The sequence below is a fragment of the Patagioenas fasciata genome, chromosome 15, assembly GCF_037038585.1.
Source record: "Patagioenas fasciata isolate bPatFas1 chromosome 15, bPatFas1.hap1, whole genome shotgun sequence".
NCBI lineage: Eukaryota > Metazoa > Chordata > Aves > Columbiformes > Columbidae > Patagioenas > Patagioenas fasciata.
Window position 1 is genome coordinate 3,533,831 of NC_092534.1, and position 17,580 is coordinate 3,551,410.

General features: G+C 39.2%; 1 protein-coding gene across 2 annotated transcripts in view; it reads left to right on the top strand.

Moving 5' to 3' along the window:
- The window catches only part of LOC136108748 (uncharacterized), a 91,891-nt gene that overhangs the window by 39,479 nt on the left and 34,832 nt on the right, over nucleotides 1-17,580 (top strand). For both annotated transcript variants that reach the window (XM_071815258.1, XM_071815257.1), the window contains 15 exons: nucleotides 633-766; nucleotides 1,708-1,866; nucleotides 2,930-3,110; nucleotides 4,877-5,088; nucleotides 6,774-6,962; nucleotides 7,700-7,839; nucleotides 9,234-9,396; nucleotides 9,507-9,593; nucleotides 10,099-10,233; nucleotides 10,629-10,748; nucleotides 11,515-11,732; nucleotides 13,694-13,887; nucleotides 14,573-14,875; nucleotides 15,639-15,868; nucleotides 16,907-17,068. In XM_071815258.1, coding sequence (XP_071671359.1) covers nucleotides 633-766; nucleotides 1,708-1,866; nucleotides 2,930-3,110; nucleotides 4,877-5,088; nucleotides 6,774-6,962; nucleotides 7,700-7,839; nucleotides 9,234-9,396; nucleotides 9,507-9,593; nucleotides 10,099-10,233; nucleotides 10,629-10,748; nucleotides 11,515-11,732; nucleotides 13,694-13,887; nucleotides 14,573-14,875; nucleotides 15,639-15,868; nucleotides 16,907-17,068 — 2,627 coding nt within the window. The remainder of the gene's footprint in view (nucleotides 1-632; nucleotides 767-1,707; nucleotides 1,867-2,929; nucleotides 3,111-4,876; nucleotides 5,089-6,773; nucleotides 6,963-7,699; nucleotides 7,840-9,233; nucleotides 9,397-9,506; nucleotides 9,594-10,098; nucleotides 10,234-10,628; nucleotides 10,749-11,514; nucleotides 11,733-13,693; nucleotides 13,888-14,572; nucleotides 14,876-15,638; nucleotides 15,869-16,906; nucleotides 17,069-17,580) is intronic.

Sequence of the window (17,580 nt, forward strand, 5' to 3'; positions counted from 1 at the left end):
TGTGAAAAAAGAAGTTGCAATGCCTAATGCGCTTTATCCAAAGTTTTACAAGTTGTTTTGCATATACAGCATGTCTGTACTCAGAAGTGCAAAGCTATTGATTGCTGATAACTTGGGCATATGTGTAGCAGGAAAAGAAGTGTCAGAAACTGTGTTTTGACAACAACATTGCAGTCTCTAAAATGTGTCTAGATGTCATGTCAAGCAGATAGTGAAAATAATCCTTGAGCTGAACTTGATGGGCATGCGGTTATACCAGTATTGGTACCAATCTTCACAGCCTTTGGTCAGTACCTTTAGACTACAGAACATATTGCCAGACCTTGTACTTGAATTAAATATCTGCTTACCTTTTCTTTTTACTGTGGTAGTGTTTTTGTGTTAATAGTTGTAAGTCACTTACAGAGCAAATACAAACTCACTGTTCTTAAATGCAGGACCATTAAATGTGGCTTTCCTTTGTATTTGTAGGATAAATCAACAAGTATATATCTACAGAAATAGGCAAATCTCACTGTAATGCTTTTGAAAAATAGCGACCTTGAAGCCAGCACTAGATTTATACTATTAACATTTTGAAAGTTTACTTCTAATTTATTTGAATGGGTAACTTTGTGATTTAACTTGAACAGGAGAGGCAAAAAATCTTCATCATGAATGCAGTACACAGCAGAAGATTAAAGTGGAGACAGGTGCACACAGCATGTACAAACTTGATATTGGGCATGAATTCCACTGTATGCAGACTCCCACCTATAATCACAAGGTAAATCACTGAGTAAAGTGCATGTGGACTCGTGCACTGAGTCCCTTTGTGTCACTCATGTTCTGAGGGGCTTAAACAGTCTTTTTCTTCTTGTTTCTCTTTGCTTTCTGTATAGACAAAGATATCTAGTTAATTGCTAATTGGTGCAGCCCATTACAGCTGTAAGTGATGGAACTCTCCAGTGGTGTAATTTTCAATCTATTAATTCACAAAATTTCTGCAGAATGTTGTGAGATTTTTTGTTTTATATAAAAAGTATTATTAAGTTTATGACTTATCTTGTTTTATCCTTCTTGTAACTTAAAGTCAGGAACTCTTTGCTTATTCATCAGAAGATGGATTTCTGTAAAAGAAGGCATTTTACAATGTTTTGTATTAATTTTCTGGTTCAGATTTGTATACTTTTTTAGAAGTTGCATTACCCTCTCAGACACAAAGGCAGATCTGTTTAAAATGTCTTCATTTACAAACAGCACAAAGGTTAATTTAAAGGCAAATCACCACTACTGGGTATTTACTGCAGAACAGAGAGCTGGCTGAAAAATAAGCTTCTGAATTAAAGGGAAATGTTGCGTCCTTTCAGGTTGGCATTTGGTCCAAGTTGGACAGAATCCAAGAAGTGTTAGGATTTCTCAATGAGCAAGATCTCGCCTGGCTTTGCAGCTGTACAGTGAATCCATGTGGGCCAGCCCATCAGAGTACCTGAGTCCAGTTACCGCAGCTTTTGAGAAAAGCAATTTGACTGGCAGCACGCAGACTACAAGTTTTGGGCTTTGTACACTGAATTTCTATCTTCTGAAGGAACAATTTTCTTTCAAAAATTTGCAACCCTTTCTGCTTTAGTCTTGCTTGCTACTTGGGAGTATTTCTAGAGGCAGTTAACAGCAGTGAATAAATGAGAAAGCATGCTTTACAGGAACAAGGTGGTTTCTGTTCTTTAGGTTCACCTGAAACATGAAGCGAGTGCGTCTTGGCTTTCCTCCCAGGTGGAAGTGAGCTATGGGAAGCACTGGGATGAAGTCAACAACAAGAAGAAATTGATCATCAGCCAAGCATTCAAGAACAGTTCCAGTTCATCTCTAGTCAGCTATTTCATGGAGGTAATCATGATTGTTGAAGAGTAAGAACCTCACTTCAAATATTTAACAGGAAAAAAACCTAAGAAAAAAGTTTGGATGAATTTATTTATTAAGACTTTTTTTCTGTGTTATGTATTAATAATACAAGTCAGATATCCAGACCTAGTAAATTTGTGTTAGGTAAGGTTTTAGCCCAGGCCTGTGTAGATCACTGACATTTAAAAGGAATGACAGGAAGACAGTAAACGGTTTTTTTAAATACTAAAAAAGTTTGGGTGTAATGTGGTCTGAGTTTTTTGCAGAGTTTGTGCACATAAAATGATCGCAGAGATGTGTAAAGGTTGCTTTGCTTAAACAATGTGGGAGGAGCGGGGGGGTTACAATAACTCAGAATATTACAGCATTTAGGTGGAAGTTGGTATGGAATGCAGTAGCTGAGCTAAGGTCAGACCTGTTCTTATTTTTCATATTTTTTTATTACAAATTGATTTCTACCCTGGATCAGTAAAAAGTTTTCCCATGTAGTAAAGTATAATTCAAAGACTCAGAGTGGGTTTATCCTTCTTTTGAAACACATTCTATGGGCTACAAAAAGAAAGAAAATAGTTATTTATATTGGTATACCCTGCGATCTTTTGTTTTATTTGTAGGAAGTTCTTACAGAAGCTACAGAAACTATTCCTGTTAATATTTGGGTTATTTCTTAGAAGTTGCAGGTCGCCTTTGTTATTATCTTAGAACAGGTAACAGTTTTCTGAGGTTGGTTGTCAGTGTTGTATTTCTGTAGGGGGTACCTGTAGGCATAGAATTGATCTGTGATCCCAGCATAGACTGACCTAGAATTATGATTTCTTTTTCCAACAAAGTAAATTCATATAAGATTATTGGAAATTTTCCTTTTTGAATTTCCAGTAGATATAAGAAACGCATGTTAAAGAAATCCCAGTCTGTAACTGTTTGGCATGCATGAAAAACTGTAAAGTGAGCAGCAAATGCACAGAGCAGCAGCACAAGCTGTGACCTTCCTGCTCCTCTTTGTGTGTGTGTTAGATCCTGGTTTTATTTAAATTTGCTTGTCTTCCAGTTTACCATGCAAGTCCTGGAAAAACAGGTGAATTATAGAACCCAACTGCAGCACTTGCACAGCTCTCAGGTTTATTTGCAGAGCAGCACCAGCTTTGAGGTGCAGTATAATGACCATGTGCCATTTGTGGCTGGACTGCAGTGGAGAGACGCATCCAGAAGCGGCCTGAAGAAGTGGGAAGGTGAGGTACCACAAACCATTTCCAGTCTGTGATTAGAAAAGCAGGCACTGAAAGTTGCTGCTGGCATTTTATTGAGGTAGTTTTGTGTGTGTGTAGCAGAATCATAGAAATATTGTTTGGAAGAGGCAGACCCTGGAGGTTTTCTAGCTCAGCTTCCTGCTTGAATCAGGACTGTTCCTAACACTAAATCACATCTGCTGTGGCTTGGCTTAGCTGAGTTTTCAAGATCTCCAGCATTCTACAGCTTAGGTGGCTGACCTCTTCCAGCAGTTCCTTGGCCTCTCAAAGTGCTGTTGGTGGCCATTTTCCCTTGTATTCTCTGCCTTTTTTGAAGGGTTTGTGTTCCTCATCTTTGCTGTTTACTTTCAGGATAGCTGTAGGCAGCTGTTAGGTTCCCCTGTTCCTTTGCCAGGCTAAACAAGCCCGACACCATCCCTCCTCGCCACAGATGTTGTTGTCCTGGCCTTTCTGGTTTCTCACCATCCACCTTGATCTGGGGGCCCCAAAGCCAGATCCAATGGCACAGACATAACCTCTCCTGTGCTGAAGAGGGGGATAACTTTGTCTGATGGCCATGCTCCTCATGTAGACCAGTAATGTTCAGTTAACTGGACATTTAACTGAGAGAACTGACCAAGAAGCAAACCATGGTTTTAAAAAATTTACTGTAGAAAGTGATCAAGTTTGTTAGAAAAACATTAGAAAATGGGACACTGAGCAGAATTTTAGTGATACATTTTAAGCTATATATTAAACAGCTGTGTATAAGTATGGATATTTTTTAAAAATATCCCTACAGGGAGCGGGCCTTTATAATAAGCAGCTGTATTTTACGTTGTTAGAGTTCTTTCTAAAATAGGAGTTAAGTTACCAGTGGTATGCAAAAAATCAGTTTTCTGACATTTAGACCTTGAGATGGATTGAATGCCACTACCATTTTTGCTTCAGTGGATGAAGCGGTATAAATCAGGGCAATGACAGGCTCAGTGTGTAGATTTGCTGTTGAGATGTATTTTTTTCAAATCTAGTATACACCATATGTGCAAAAACTTGGATCCTTATTAATGCAAACCATCTGGCTTGATACAGTGAACTGAATTAATGGATGCTTTTCTGCTTGTTATGGTGAACTGAACTAAGGTTAGATTAATTCTGAAGTTTTAAAAATTCAGAGATTATTTTGTGCCTGTTATAAAATAATCATGAGTTACTGAACTGTATGGCAATGAGTGAATGGTGCCATTTGATCAATAACTAGCAAAATTTCAAGTCTGCTAGTAACATGTCAGCACTTGTCAGAAACAAATATTCTGAGCCGTCTATAAACTGATTTCCAAAATAACCTACAAGTCTTTTTCAAAGCGTAAGTATTGCAGAGTTGAATTTCGGCATATGTCAGAACAGCTTTGATTAAGGCCATTATTGTAATTATGTGAATAGTGGTTACAGATTTACAGTTCAGGTAAAGATTTCACATTTTGTTGCAGATCATGCAGTAGAACCCTTTCCTGGTGCCATTTAGATACTGGGCTTCATAAATTTCCATTTATTAGCAAAAACTCCCTATGTGTTAGACTCTGTGATATGTTATGCTAGTGGAGGACATTCATTTCACTATATACCATCCAGAGATTTTGGCAATTGGAAGATAATAGATTGATAGTGGCATTTTAGCCTCATTCCAAAACCCCAGCATCTTATCAGCTTTCTTGCGGAGTCAGAATCTAGGTAGCTTGAAATCTCACTTTAATGTATGTTCCTTCCAGGTGGATTGAATATAGACACCCCATGGCTATATGTGTATGCAGCTCACAAACTGCATCAGCCTCAGCATTCTGCTTATTTATCGACTGTGGAGCTGACAACTGGAAAAGCTCTTTCCATTAAGAATCTCGTAGTGGAACTATTCTATAGAGATCAAGACAATGAAAAGGAAGGGAAAGTTCACATTTACACACCAGCTACAACGTACCTGCAGGTCAGTAAGGTGGTGCTTCCTCTAGTGCATGGCTTTGATAGAGCTCTGTGATAGATACCCAACAGAACTGTCCTCGAGCTGAAATACCACGTGGTGAGCACGTGATGTGAAGCAACTAATTTGAGAAGCTTGTGTGTTGTGTGCCAGCTCATAGGAGAGAGGATCTTGAAATGCCTATGTCTGTCTGTTTTCTGTGCTTGATTGACAAGCTGTTCTTTTTGTGGGGCAGCCAAATCAGCACAGCCAGGGTCTCTTTATTAGCTTTGAAAAGGTGTTAGGGCCACCACCTCTGCGTCTGTTTGGAAGGGGAATCCATCACTCCCTGCGCAAAGCCCGAATACATGATGGCAGGGTTCTGCCTGGGAGTGTACAAATAATCATTACTACTTTAAAGATTTCTCTTCTTGTCCCGACCCCAATGACCTAACAGTTTCAGGAAGTGGGAAAATTGGGTAATCATGTAAGAAATGTTTAAAACTTGTTCCTTGGTGATATGAAACAGCTGAGAGTGTTTTTCATTTTAAAAGTAGGAAGAACAATAGCCAAACTTGTAAGTTAAGAGCCCAGTGATTACAGCATTCACCTAAGTTTGAGGCATTAGATTTCAAGGCATCCTCTACCTGAGAAGAATGTAACTCTCCTCTTCCTGGAGCGTGTCCTGCTCAACAGGCTGTCATGTAGTTCATGGCACCTGCTGCCTCTTGATATGGTTTGTAAAAATTCTTCATGAGTATTTGGAGCTTCATTAATATTAGAGTGCTGATCTTGCAGAAGACTTTTTGCCACTGAGGTGTTTTTGCTGAAGGTCTTTATCCCACTATATCTCTACAAAATAAACAACTAAATCTACAGGTAGCTCTGGAATATCAGCAGATTCAGTAGAAGTGGTGTACTGGATAGTTCAGTGGTTCAGAACAATCCTGAGAAGTGAAAGGTTATTTCTTTTGTTATGACTTGGAGCATTACTCATCTCCCACAAACCTGAGACAACCTTCAGTAGCAGGTTCTCAATGTGCAGTCTTCTCTCTTTTCTATTGGAAATTTTTCACTTTCTGTAAAATGATTAAATATCCACTGGATAGAATCAGTGTGCCCCTGGTCTATGGGTTCTAAGCTTCTTCCTAATTTATTTTGGAATGTGCTATGCAATAGAGATTTAAAATTGATTTCATCACAGTTGTTGTGACATGATAAGCCTCTGTCATTATGCAAAGTGTAGATTTGTCTTAGAGAAGCTTAACTTCTTATCTGCCTCTGTATAAAAGAGAGCCTGGAATGCTTGCCTTTCTTTTAGACTCACTGCAATGGTCTACATCTTTAACTTAGGTTTATGTTTAAGATGTTCCTTTATTCTGAACTGCGGCTTTCCCTCATTAGATCACTGCTGTCTCAGGCACAGTGTGGGGGATTGTGAGAAACATTCTTGCATGAGAAAAAAATGTTCATTGACTATTTTCAATATTTTTCTCTCTCCGTTGCTTGGAGAGGATAAAATAAACTTTGACATCTTTATGGCAATTCAGAATATTTTGATAATAGAAAAGCTGGCACACTATTTCTATGAGTTCTTGTAATGATAGTCTCCAATGCAATCTTTTCACCTCTGTGCTGTGCTGCTGGCACTATAGGATCCTGTCTGCCCTAACTCAGCCAGACTAATGTGTTCATATTTGGGTTTTTTTCAGGCATCCACGTTTAATCATCTTGGGAGGAATGTTCTGCATAGCTATAGTGAACTGAAATCTCTGTGGAATCAGCTTGTGAAGTGTGAGATTAATTTTGAGAATAATGAAGGATCCAAATTTCTGTGCTTTAAGATAAAGAGTAGAAAACATGAATTTAACGTCACAGCCAGCTATCAGAATCTGGCAATGGTAAGAAAGAAACACAGAAGCAATTTCTTTGACTCAGCACTGTTTCTCAGGCCTGCCACCTTCCCAAGAGATGTTACTGCTAGTGTTGAAATTTAAACACTTCTAGTGCTGCTTCTATTTCTGTCTGTTTTGACAACCTGCAATGTAAAACTAGGTTCAAAAAGAAAACAAACAGAAACTTGTGCAGTGTAGTTTTGAGTACTTCTCACCTGTTTGGGAGACTACAAAGTCAGGGAGGACAAAAACAGACTGCATGGCTAGAAAGAGCTGTAGATGTGATTACTTATATTTTGATGCAAATGTATGGCAGGTGTGGAAGATTCTACTGTCTTGGAGAATCAAAATATCTTGCCCGCTGGTGAGCATTGTAGAAGTCTAGGTTTCTATGCTTTTTTAGCTTCTACATCCCTTCCAATCTTAAAATCATTTTTGCTTCACTTGGTGTTTGCACCACAGGAAGGGGTAATCAGCAGTTTGTCCTCCAAAGAGGACTTGCTCATGTCGCAAGTAAGTTACGTTCAAGTGATAACATTATATAGCGTTTGTTTTCTGCTGAACTCAGTTTTCTACTAATCCTATGTAAACGGAGATCAGGATTTAAACTGAAGCATCTGTGAAACGATGGCCTCCCTGCAGCCTGGTGAACAACACGGCTTCTGTATTGATGTTTCTGAATATGAATGCAGTAATCTGATACAACTGTCCTTTCCTCCTCTGGTCTCATGATTTGAGTGCAGCCTAAGAAGACAAACTTTTCTGTGAAGACTGTATGGAGAGATTATAAAAGCCAGCCTATTGTGCTGCAGTTTGAAGGGCAGATAGAAGAGCTGAAGAAGGAGCAGACGCTCTATCAGAAACGTGGAACCCTCCATTTCAGGTTCAGTAGCCTTATTATTTTTGTCTCTGAAGAATGTTTAGGCCTAAACTCAATGCGCATCTTGCTGCTCTTGCGAAACATTCTGGGCTTTACAAAGTGGAAGTGCCACATGCACAAAGCCTGTGGCTCCTCCCCTCTGCTTCCCTGAACTTGCTCAAGCACTCCGACTTCATAGGCTGCTTATTTGCATCTGTTAGCTTTTTCCATCTTTACTGAAATGATAGTGAACAAAGTTGCCAAAGGCAACAGGCCACGTGTGCTGTGGCAACGCGTTTGTTGGCAGCTCTACTGAGGTTTTGCGCCTTTCATGAAAACACTAGAATTTATGGTCTGTCCAATCTTGAAAGTGTTGAGAAGTTCCAAAATCCACATCTGATCCTCTGTGCCATCCAGATGCCTTTTTTCCTAGTCCTAAGGAATAATGTAGCCATTCTAAAGTCCAAGGTATTCCCTCTTAAAACACAGAACAAATGGTCTTGTTTACATTTTGGACCATGTTTCCACTTCCTGATGAGAATGAGTTGCATTCCTTCTAGATACTTGCTATCTCTGACATTTCGCTCTTCATTACACATTATCAAAACACAGCTTGGAGGCCTTGGTAAAAGTATGTGCTCAGACTGAGGACATCTGGATCATCTCTGGGGACATCTCAGCTTTCTCAAGGCGTACCAGGGTCAGCAGGAGTGCACAGGCTCCCTTAGGAGCTAAAAAAATATGAGGTGCCTTTTCAGTAATGGAAAAAATACATAAATGAAGAACAAAAAGCTGTACCAGATATCCTAACGTGTATAAAGGCAGTCCAGTGTCTGCTTATAAAAGTTAATGCATTTTTCGAAGACATCCAGCTAAGTGAATGTGCAGAAATACTTAATAAACTCCATAAAACATTACACTGAAAGTAGTAAACTACTCCAAGAACTATGTATGGCTGAACATCTGTTGCATAGGATTCTTGGCATGCAGATATTGTTTCTCCAGAAAGCATAAAATATGGCATAGGTGAGATTTTCAAAGCTGCCATAAGCTTTCAGACACTGTCCCTATTTGAAATGGAATCTTGGCTATGCAGGTATATGAAGTGTATGTACTGGTTGTGCATGTCAGAATTTTAGAGCGTCACCCTCTCTCATGCTCTTCCAAGCCTTTCCTGAATCCAGGATGGAAATTCTTTATTAGAAATTCCAGTAAATGTGTATAGTTTGTATGAAGTTATAATCACGCTCCAGTCATTTCTTTGAGTTCCTGGTCCTATGTGTTCTGCTTCTGTACCTGACGCCCTGATGGCATCTGCAACTGAAGATTTTGGAGTTCAGGTTGAACTCTGCATGATTTCTTTTTGTAGTTGTCTATTAGGATCTTTTACACTTTGCTTATTCCTTGTTTTGTTCCAGGCATCCTTTTAAAATGCCCGTTCTGCAGAGCTTCCTTCTGCAGGAGACCTTTACCATTGATAAAAAGCTAAAGCTGTATTTATTGGAAACTAAAGTTTTGATAAATGGAGTGGAGGAAACAGTTCAAACTCTTACCCTTGGTTACCAACCTGAAAACCCCTATGTGAGTTATACAAGAATTTCGTTTAATTTGGCATACCAAAAAAGCCAGCAAATGAATGCTTGACTGTGTATATCTTATGTTCCTTGCATTTCTTCTCCGCCTTTTTTTAGATTTGTGCTGGCTTAACTCATCCTTATAACTACAGGTTGTTCCCTAAAGATCTTGAAATATGCTTTTTAACTCCAAGTCACCAAAATGTGAGTAAATTTCCCATTAAATTCAGTTAGCAGGAAAGATTCATTATTTACAGTTTGTTGGCTTTTCAGACCTAACTTGCTATAGGTCTTTAGCTCCTCACCGTGTAAATGCTGCAACTAAAAAGTTCAGAAAGCAATTATATGGTTGGGGCCTCCCTAATACAGTGTTTTGTATAATAATATATAATAATTTGTTGTATAATAAAATATTATAATAACACTTAGTATAGTCTTTTCAAAATACTACAATGCACGTATATTATTAATAATAATAAGTACCAGGAAGGAACGTATTCAGGGTTCTCACCTAGGTGTATCTATTCATCTTTCTTACCAAATGCAGTTATTTTTTTTCCTGTTTTGCTCATTTTTCATTCTGAGCCACAATGTAATAGCTCACAACTCTTTCATTTTTCATAATATGTAGGGATGACTTCTCTCATCTTTCATAATATACAGGGTTAATATTCAATGCAATTCGCTTATTCACATTCTTAACACACAGGTGACGCATGAGCTTGAGATTACCATGAAGGTTGATAAGGAAGATGTTCTCAGATTTCTAGGGAGACATCAGGACAAATCCAGTGAGGCAGATTTAAGATACCTTTTATACATCAATGTGACACATTCATTCCAGGTATTGATGGTTTTAATTTGTGACATTTTATTTTTTATGTCTTGGTGGCTGTTTTACTGTATAGTCTTTAGAATTGTAACTGGTTTATGCTTAAAAACTTCCTAGTTCAATAAAGTCTTGGCCCTGACAGAGACTCTTGGTATCCCAGCAGATGAAATAATAATTTGTATCAATGTCTTCTAAGAAATGCACTAACTTTTCATTTTCGTACATTTTTACTGCATTTAATTTATTTTCTGGTGTCTTTGAGTCAAATTGATAAAATTTGGTACACACACAGTTGAATATATGCATCCTTCTAAAATTTCAGATATCAAATTAAATTATTATTATTAATAATACATGAGGCAACTGATGGGAATGCAGTGATGTTGACATTTGACTTTGTCCAATAGCTGGAGTTTCCACAAGCAATGGACCTAAGCGGGGAGCTGTTTTCCAGGCATACTAGAGTGGAGCACTTTGACTACGGTGTGACCATAAAAGCCATCATCAACAAGAACGCGTCTTCACAGGTCAGTTCCCTCATCGTTGCAGTTTTGTTGCTTGGACTTGTGGCTTTTGCAGTTCATACACTCAGACCTGTGTTGAGTCGCTTGCTTGTCACATGCATTAGGGACGCATGTCAGCCTGGGAGCTGTGTGTGCTATAACTTGCTTTGCAACTGCTTTCAAGTGTGGGAACACAAATATATGTGTATACTACGAATTTGGACAACTTGTGTGGAATTCAATGAGTGTAGTGGAGAGGTGTAACTTGTTGGGAAAACAGTTAACTTTTTATGAGTAGAATTTGTTGTGGCTAGATGGCTACGTGCAGTTGGAATAGGTGGCTTGTGTTTTGGTTGAAATTCAGAAAACTCTGAAAGCCAAGATAAATTGTATTTAAAATTCAAGATAGTTCATAGAGTTTTTTTTGGTGAAAGATCTAGCATGGTGACAGGCTTATATGCAAAATCAGGTGTCATCTTTAGCTTTTATTACCAATTCAAAAGGCTGTTTCTCTAGGATTAGCTTTATCCTATGTGGTAGGTTGAGGTAAAAGACAGGGAGATCACTTACCCAGTACCTTCATGGACAAAACAGACTCAGCTTGGGCAGAACTAATTTATTGCCAAGGAAAAATAGAGTTAGATGGTGAGAAAGAAGATGAAAACTAAAAGCATGTTTCAACCCTCTGCTCCCCTCTCTTCTTTTTCCCAGACCCAACTTGTCTGCAGTCTTATTCCTCAAACTGATGTTTCAGTATCCTTGATGTCTTGTTCTTTTTCTCTATGTGTAGGCCCAGGCAGTGCTGAAGAGTTATGGTGAGAGCAACTTCAATGGTTCTCTGTACCTTCATTCCAATGGAAGGGACATGCTGATGCTGGAGGTTGAAATGAACAATGAAAACAGGAAGAACGCCAGAGCTGTTGAGTTGAGGGCTTTCCTCCATCAGACAATCCTGGCAGATCCAGAATTGATACAGTTCCAGCTCATGGGCAAAATATTTCCGTCAAGGTAGAGAAATCAGAATGTTGGTTACTAGAGGAGCTGAAGAGTGTTCTGTGATACATAGTTAAATGTAACTACTTTAATATAGCTGGCACAGAAGCCACTGAGCAAATGCCATTTCATGTGTTATCCCTGTTACTGAAATACTTTTGCTCTTTACCTTTCATGCGTTGGTATAGTAAGTTATGTTAATGTGTTCTAGTGGCTTTCGTAGGACTTTTTATAGGGATAACTTGATTGAACAGGTGGTGCTGTTATACTGGTTTTGGATCAGCCCTTTTCCCCTGTGGAGGGGTGTCATTAGATGGGGATATGTTGTTGAATTAGTCAGGCCCAAAGGAATCTCAAGGCCACTTGGAGAAGCTGAGAACAGAATCTGCTGTGAGAAAGAGGGGCGTTTCTTCATTAACAGGGCCTCAGCATGGCGTGAGTCGTCGGACCTATCACTGGTGGGGCTCCAGCGTGTGGACTGCCCATGATACTCATTTAGCGAATCCATGCTTGGAGCGTGGACGTGTGGTTAGAGAATAGTTGCGTATATAAGGGGACTTGTTTCTATAATAAATGGCTTTGCGTGATTCACATTGAATCGGAACGCTGAGTCCTTTATCACTCCAACATCCCCCCATCATTTATCCTCTCAGAAGTAGGGAGCTAATATTTACAAGCTATGCCAGTGGAAGAGGGCGCTTCCCAATGTTTATGATAAAGTTTTACTAAGCATTGTGGAAAGCTCTGAGGTGGCAGGGTCAGAAATAGAAATTTGACCCTCTCAAGTTTCAGCTGGCTCCTCCATCTGATTTTCCAAATTTCACAAATAGTAAGTATTTGGCAGAGTTAAAGAAATTGGAAATTATTACAAGTTAGCTGGAGCTCATTAGATTTACTAATAAAAGAAAAAATAAGATAAAGGATTCAAGAAAGATATTCAATGTGTTTCTGCAGCTTACTTGCAGTTCTGGCCTTCCAATAGTACATTCAGTTGTTTAAATACCAGGGTAGGCTGTAACAGAGCAATTTATTGCAGCTCACTTCACAGGAAGTAAAATAGAATGCTCAGAATTTCTGGAATGATGATTTATTTGGGGTTTATTTTACAGGGAGAAAAGAGACAAGAATAAAAAATGGACTGTTTCTGGGGAACTGCAAAAAAGATATAGTCTGTACAGACTTCAGTCGCTCACTGATCAAATGAATCTTTCTTCCCTGAATTATGTAGTTCAACTCTTCCCATCAAGTGGATTTGCACTGAAGTTTTACTTGTCATCAGTGTTTCAAGAGGGTTCCAGTTTCTAGGAGGGATGTCTAACAATATGAAAATACTACTGCTTCACTTTTAGCTATTTTGTGTAGTATACTTGAGTCTAGAAAGCCAGAGATTTCAATGGGTAGTTTATTGAAGGCAACATGAAAATTGTGTCTCAGTCTTATACTTAAAAGACTGGAAGTTGAGCTTCTTGTTGTTCTAGCAGGTTTCCTTAAGAAGCTGTGCTGTGTTTCTCCAGCACTGTTTAACTCAGGCCCACGATACCAAGAAATAGTTATTGGTTCGTTTACCAAACTCAGATGGTGATGGCATTTAAAAGTATTGTTTAAGCTTTTAAAGCAGCGCTGAAGAGAGATTTCATGTTGTGGCAGAGAGGAGTTCGTCTCCAACTCTAACTCTGTCCAAATCTCTCTCTTTCTTTTATTAGGGATCATATCAAAAGCATCCAAGATTTGAAGAAAAATCAGTCTGCCCATCTGTGAGACTTTACTGAGTAGTTTTATAAACATCTGGTGAATAGCACATACGTATTGCAAGGCGTCTGATTGACTGCTTCACAACACTGGAACACGCGCCCAGGGAGTCTGTGGACTTTCCACACTTAGAGATACTCAGAAACTTGACCCCACGCTGTGCTGACAATCATGAATTAAGCATAATAATAAGATCTTAATAGCAATTTGTATATTTCTCTTTTTAGACTTCTGATGTCTTCCGAGATGAAGCTTAATGAAAATAGGCTTCACATGGATTTCTTGGGAACCAGGGAGCAGAAAGTTGGTTTTGTTTTGTCCCTGAATGGAAGAGTCCAACACACATTTGCTGGATTAAAGGCCATACCTCGTCTCCTTTCTCTGAATGGATTACTGAAGTGCAAAACCAACATTCATGATGGTACCTTTTTACTTTGTGTTTTGCTGCTAAGTCTGCAGCTATCTAAGGAAGCTTCTTGATTTAAATGTGTTCCTTACTGAAATGCACAGAATGCAGAAGAGTATTTATCATGCAAAATGGGCCATTGGTCATTGGGCTGAAACTACTTTTTAGTGAACTAACGTAGTTTAGTAATTTTCATCTTTTCCTAAATTGAAGGAATTAGTGGGTGGCATCTTTCCTATGCAGCTCTTCTGAAATGGGGGGGACATGTAACTTGAGGCCCTTGCTCTTCTGAGTGGCTCCATAGGTGGAGCAGGTCACTGCAGAGCTCCAGAGGGATTGTTTAGCCTGAAGTTACACAAGTAATAGGTCATAGTCTCTCCGTAAATGTCCCTTCAGAAGGAACACACTGTAGTTTGTGGCCTAAAGGCACAAGCAGTTTGGTGAATAAAAAGAAAAAGCTGCCAGAAATGCTATTATGTAATTTGTTTTAAACACAGACACTTCTACTAGTAGAAAAACTCTCTCAACCATAAACTGATTTGCTCTCTAGATTACATTAAATTATCTATTATAATAAATGGAATATTTTTTACTTCCTCCTGGTATTTGCTTAATGGTTGATTTATATGTTACTTATAAAATTCTGGTTACTTCTGTCCCAAAGGACTCTCTCCACAATAATAATTTCTGCCTGTTACAGGTAACATCAATGTGATGGTCAACAAAACACTGTATGGACTTCATCTGAGGAACAGAAACGTGTTTGGGAACACCACCGTACACAATGTCACTTTTGCTGTGTTTCAGAACGGCAGTCAGGCAATCCCAATGGAGGCAAAACTGAAAGGACACCTGGAGCTGAGTAAAGAGATGAGAAGGGGGCTGGCTAGCTTCCAGATGGATGACAAAGCCCTTTCTATAGATTTTTCCAATATCATGAGTCATGGACACAGCAGAATCAGTGGGACTTTCACGCATAATATCAGCTTTTTAACAAATGCAGGTATGAAGAAAATTCTAACTTGATGGTGTGGTGTAACAAGGTGTCAAGGTGAATTTATCTAAAGTGCAGACCAGTAGAAATACATGAGTTGCATTTGCTCACACCGGAACAAAATGTCCAGTCTTAGCAACATTCCTTTTAATATTGTTGAGAAAATACAATAAAATGGATACAAAACTACTTAAAAGTTCTTTGAATTAGTTCAGAGTGAATTATTTCTCTCTTGTACATCTGTATTCCTGCATGCTGATCTGTTCCTCTAAGCATATTTTAATGCTTGTTTTGGTTTGGGCCAGAATTGAAACTTTGAAAGTCACTGAATAAATTACACTGAAAACTAAAATACACCACGTGTTGTATCCTAAGCAAACCCAAGGGTTTTCATGAACTGAAGTTACCAATAATTTTGAATGGTTAAATTGCCTTTGTCTCTTTGGACTGAAGAGATCTGTTTTGAAACTTTCTAGCAGCTGACTACTGGAGTTGGCCACAATACTCATTGATAGATATCCTTTATTAAGAAAAGAAAAGTCATTGACTTCCAAAGTGCATGCCACATTTTAATTTGACAATCCTTTTTTAATGTGGTTTTCATATATGGTAGGTAATGTAATTTCTTACTATAAATATCAGTTGGTGCAACTAGCTGAATTATCCCTTTTTAAAAAAGGTCTGGTTTTTTTTTTAAGAAAAACTACAGGAGGCTTCTCTTAATGACAACCCAGAAGTATTGTGTTGATTTTGCTTCCTTCCCTGTCGATAGGTTTGCCCTCGGATGGCTTTCTTACTGCCATGCGTGACCAGGGCCCAAGAAATGGCACCGTTACTGTAGCCCTCCAGAGCGGCAGTGAAAGGATTGCTGCTGTGTTGGAAGCTCACAGACTGTCCACAGAACCTCCTAAATCCCAGCTATCTGTGAGTTTAAAGCACAACATCTCAAAGATAAAGAAACATGGGATCCCTTTTATTTTAGAAGCTGCTGGGTATTATGAGGTAAGAAGAGTTCTGCTTACGATTATTTCATTTTTATCAGAACCATTTCTAATAACTGCAGGTTATTCCTGTGCACCTAATTCCAAAAGCATCTGCATTTTTGAGATGTGCTGAATTACTGTGCAAAACAAAGGTGTTTTCTCGTTTCTTGTCACACTGTGTACCTGTCATCTGAAGTCTTGGAGCTGAATCTAGACTGACATGCTACATTCAGTTCTCATTCGAGTGAAGTGCGTTGCTGCATAGGAACAGGAGTCTTGCCCAATTTTATTTTTCTTCTATAAATGATGACTGGACAGGCAGGCCTCATGTAGGTAACCATCAGGTCATGAGGTGTCAGTGAGCCTGAGTACTGCGTTGTGTCTGGAACTGGATTTAACTAGTTCTGATGTCATCCTTTGGATGTCCACTGAAGAGCAGAAGAGTGTTTAGCATGGCTTTCACTTGGAAAGCTCCACCCACAGAACCATCATGGATCGTGTTTCCTGGTAAGATGTTGCTTTCTGTTGTTCTCTGCATTTCTGTTCTAGATCTGTGAACACTGCTCTTCTGCATCTCGAATTATTTTTCCATAAAAGAAGGTTTCAAATATTTTGCTTGTTCAAACACATGCTGGAAGGCTCAAGTCACTAACACGCTCCCATCTGTGCTGGGTTCAGCCCCTGTGGCACAGTGAGACACAAGGGTGTGCAGAGGAGAACTCTGTACAGTTCCCCTGCCCTGCCTACGAGTAGTTTCACTGCTTTAACCATGTGTGCCTTAGGATTCAAATCCTCCAGGGTGCTGAACGCCCTCAACGTGTTTTGGAGCCAGAAGGAATTACTGGTACACAGCATTCAGAAGGTCTAGCATAACAGAAAAAAAATCTCTATTTGAAATGATGCTACTTGGATTAATTTGCACTTTTATTTTACCTGTGCTGCTCCCATGACCCAGGCTGTGTTGTTTAAGTGTGATGAAACAGACTCTGCTTTTGCCAGTTGTTGCTGGGATGTTGTTTTTTGTTACTTGCAATGATTTGGTTTCTTTTGTGCATAGAATTTCACCAGAAAGATTGCTGCAGGGATAACAACCACGGTGGAGACGGAACAGCTCAGAATTGAAATAGAGAGGAAAACCACTGGCAGTGCTATGGAAGTTTCTCTTTCACTTCACCATGATGTGGGAGGACTGATGGACATTGTTCCACGTGTGCTAGAGGTGAGCAGAAATACTGCTATATGGTGTGTTTGATGTCGCTTTCTGCTGTGCATTCTCAACTGTTCAGATCTACTGCTTGACAGCTAGCTGGCAGGCCAGAAGGGAGAGAGATATTTGTCAAACAAGGCCACTGCAGGAAGCCTAGAAATTGTTTGCTTAACAATAAAGAGCAGATTTTCAAGGTGTGGTGGGTAATGAAACATTTTTGTCATGGAACTGGAGTGGGTGCTTGCTCAGGGACAATAACAGCGGTCCCAGCTTTCCCATCTTGCTAAAGCTGCGTTTGCAGGTCCATCAGGTGGCTGTTTGTGGGTATTGACAGCAGCGTGAATAATAATGGCAGCAGTTTTCATATCACCAACAGCACTCCCCAAGGACTTCATTTTCTGCAACAGGGGACACAGCTGGTGGCAGCTGAAAGACTCTATGTCCACTTGTGACAGTGGTATTTTTTGTGCCAAACATAAGATATACCAGTGTCCTGTCAAAATCAAAAGCCAGAGTATGAAAAA